General features: G+C 45.3%; 1 protein-coding gene across 1 annotated transcript; it reads left to right on the top strand.

Annotated features, from left to right (window-relative positions):
* The first annotated feature begins 790 nt into the window (after positions 1-790).
* On the top strand, positions 791-3,476 carry LOC124144217 (tubulin alpha-1A chain-like). Its single transcript, XM_046513512.2, has 3 exons — positions 791-873; positions 1,612-1,834; positions 2,280-3,476. The coding sequence occupies exons 1-3, from the start codon at positions 871-873 to the stop codon at positions 3,407-3,409; spliced, it is 1,356 nt and encodes a 451-aa protein (XP_046369468.1). The 5' UTR covers positions 791-870; the 3' UTR covers positions 3,410-3,476.
* The last annotated feature ends 203 nt before the right edge of the window (positions 3,477-3,679 follow it).

Raw genomic sequence — 3,679 nt, 5'->3', positions numbered from 1 at the left:
CATAAAGTTATCTATTTCATACTAGTGAAACATTGCATCTATCTGGGTCTTGGAAAGTAATATATTTCATATTAGTGAAATATTGCATCTATCTTGGTCTTAGAAACTATTCACTTTCATATGAGTGAAACATTGCATCTATCTGGGTCTTAGTAAGTAATCTACTGCATATCAGTAAACCATTAAATGCTCCCGAGTCTTAAATAGTTAAACTATTTCACATCAGTCATACACTCGATGGGTCTAGGAATATAATCTATCTCCTCCTGTGAAACGTTGAATCTGTTTCGGTGTTGGTAAAGTGAACTTTCGATAACAGCGAAACATTGCATCTCGTTCCGCCTTGGAAAGTAAATTATTTCCTACCAATGAAACATCGCATCAAGCTGGGTATTGGAAAAGAAACGAGTTCATATCGGTTACATTTATTTTTTCTCGGGAAATAAAATATATCATAATATATAAGTTAAACGTGGCATCAAGTTGGAAAAAAAGAAACTTTAGATATTAGCCCAGGCTGTAGAAAAAAAGGAAGTTTCATTATGCATTAAGTAAATAAAAGAGAAACAATACGATGCTACAAGTAAACAATCATTAATTAAGTTGTCAATGTACCTTCTGTTGATTAGGCTTTCAGCATTTAGATTATTAAGAACACAATGATAATCCCGGCTCAAGTGAACCTTCATCCTTAAACCCCAGACGCCGCCGTCGTAATGAGCTTAGCAACGGTTACTGGGGATCAGCGTCCTTGACAACCGGTTGAACACGACGTGTATATAAGTGTCCAGGGACCTGTTCTCTACATCAGATTTTCTCACACCAGACAACTTGCAGTCCACGTGAGATCAACATCTACCTACAACAATCATGGTAACTATAATGTAGATGTGTTCAGTGGGAATCAACACTTGCAAAAGACATTGACATTAATTCAGAATTTGGCACCAGTATAACTCCTATTTCTTACAACGCACAACGTAGAAAAATACACTCACAAGTATGAGAGATGAAATATTAACGTCTTATCGACATTAGTTTAGTCATGTAGGAACAACTACTCAAAACGCCAGAGCTCTACGGTACCCGCACGTCTATCACATTTCTTTAAGGATGTATTGTATTCTTTCCCATTTTGAAGTTTGAACCAGACAGAGAACAGTTAAAGAAAACATGGCCGTGTGGAATCTTTTCATTACAAATATGATGCCCTGTTAAAGTCACTGCAATGAAAATCACAACTTTTACCCTGATGTGAAATGAACTCCTCGTGGCCTAGTAGTTAAGTCATTCGCTCAACAGGCTGAAGACCAGGGTTTGAATCTGCACATGGTGATTACCGTTCCGCTCAGTCTTGTACCACCACGGGGACTCCTGAAGTAGTGCTAGAAGCGGCGGTAAACTGTTCCTATTCAGGGTGTCAAGGTGTAACTCGCTGAAAGAAAAAAGGCTTTTTAGGCTGTTGTTCAATATGCTACAACCGATAAAGATATCGAAAAACTATTCCCAAGAGGATAAATGAGTCTAACCCGTCATGTAAGGAATAATTCATTACTTATTGAAAGTAACTGAAATATTTGGATGAACTAACGTTGTCTTTTGTAACTTCAGAGGGAATGTATCTCCATCCACGTCGGCCAGGCCGGAGTCCAGATGGGCAATGCATGCTGGGAGTTGTACTGTCTGGAGCACGGCATCCAGCCCGACGGTCAGATGCCCTCAGACAAGACAATCGGGGGTGGGGACGACTCCTTCAACACCTTCTTCAGCGAGACCGGGGCTGGGAAACACGTCCCGAGAGCCATCTTTGTTGACCTCGAACCAACTGTTGTTGGTGAGTACATTGGATGGTTTTGTTGTTGTTAATGACCATTTTCCCAAATAACTTAATCTAAGTTTACTCTGTAGTGACTGGGTGAGTGAGTTAGGATTAACGCCGCTTTTAACATTATTCCAGTTATATCACGGTGTGTCAGTTTAATGTGGGAGGAACGCCCGAAGTGATGCAGGTCTTAGACGTTTACCACGTCGGTGAAACCAGCGAGCACGGATATGATGCTGACAAACCTAGAAACATAATCGAGGCGAACCGGGATTCGAACCCACAAACATAGGTTTCTAGCGTGCCCAAGGAACGCAACTCTGCACAGCGAATCGCGGCACCTTCGACGACTGGGCCACCCGTGCCCCCAGTTTACTATGTAAACTCGATATTTTTTAAATAATACATTAGAATAAAAACATAATTTTCCTTACTCATGTGTCAACTGTGTTTCCAGATGAGGTTCGAACCGGCACCTACCGACAACTGTTCCATCCAGAGCAGCTCATCACCGGCAAGGAGGACGCAGCTAACAACTACGCCCGTGGTCACTACACCGTCGGAAAAGAGATCGTCGATCTCGTACTTGACCGCACCAGGAAGTTGGCTGACCAGTGCACTGGACTCCAAGGCTTCCTCATCTTCCACAGCTTCGGTGGCGGCACTGGATCCGGATTCACCTCTCTCTTGATGGAGAGACTGTCTGTGGACTACGGCAAGAAGTCCAAGTTGGAGTTCGCAGTCTACCCCGCTCCCCAGATCTCTACTGCCGTGGTGGAGCCCTACAACTCCATCCTGACCACCCACACCACCCTGGAACATTCCGACTGTGCCTTCATGGTCGACAACGAGGCCATCTACGATATCTGCAGACGTAACCTCGATATCGAACGTCCCACCTACACTAACCTCAATCGTCTGATTGGTCAGATTGTCAGCTCCATCACTGCCTCTCTCCGTTTCGACGGTGCCCTGAACGTGGATCTGACAGAGTTCCAGACCAACCTGGTGCCCTACCCACGTATCCACTTCCCTCTGGCTACCTACGCTCCTGTCATCTCCGCCGAGAAGGCCTACCACGAACAACTGTCTGTGGCCGAGATCACTAACGCGTGCTTCGAGCCCGCCAACCAGATGGTCAAATGTGATCCCCGTCACGGCAAGTACATGGCCTGTTGCATGTTGTACCGTGGTGATGTCGTCCCTAAGGACGTCAACGCCGCCATCGCCACCATCAAGACCAAGAGAACCATCCAGTTCGTCGACTGGTGTCCCACTGGCTTCAAGGTTGGCATCAACTACCAGCCACCCACTGTTGTCCCCGGCGGAGACTTGGCCAAGGTCCAGAGAGCTGTCTGTATGTTGAGCAACACCACGGCCATCGCCGAGGCCTGGGCTCGTCTTGACCACAAGTTCGATCTGATGTACGCCAAGCGTGCCTTCGTCCACTGGTACGTGGGTGAGGGTATGGAGGAGGGAGAGTTCTCCGAGGCCCGTGAGGACTTGGCCGCCCTGGAGAAGGACTACGAGGAGGTTGGAGTCGACTCTGTTGAGGGCGAGGGAGAGGAAGAGGGGGAGGAGTATTAGTGCTACCCCAGTTGACACTCAAACGTTCCCCGAATGGAACGACCGAATAAAAAAGCTCAGAAACAAATGTTTTGTTTTTGTTTTTGCATCGTATTGAATTTATTTGTTTTCGTGAGTATCCGAAGACCACAAGGAAAATAAAGGATTTTCGTCATTTTGAAGAAGGCTGAAAGAGATATTTTTTCATTACCTGTTTATTCGCATTTAACTGGCCTTAGTGTTTTTAAAACCCTGAGTGGATCCTTTGGCAAATAACAATTAATTTGTGTC

The sequence above is a fragment of the Haliotis rufescens genome, unplaced genomic scaffold, assembly GCF_023055435.1.
Source record: "Haliotis rufescens isolate VD_foot unplaced genomic scaffold, xgHalRufe1.0.p SCAF_16, whole genome shotgun sequence".
In the NCBI taxonomy this organism is placed as follows: Eukaryota; Metazoa; Mollusca; class Gastropoda; order Lepetellida; family Haliotidae; genus Haliotis; species Haliotis rufescens.
This window is presented reverse-complemented; position numbering and strand designations above follow the sequence as displayed.

Excerpts from the sequence above, each read along its gene's own strand:
- LOC124144217 (XM_046513512.2), top strand. Across the intron at positions 1,835-2,279 it reads CCTCGAACCAACTGTTGTTG|ATGAGGTTCGAACCGGCACC; the intron begins GTGAGTACATTG and ends CTGTGTTTCCAG.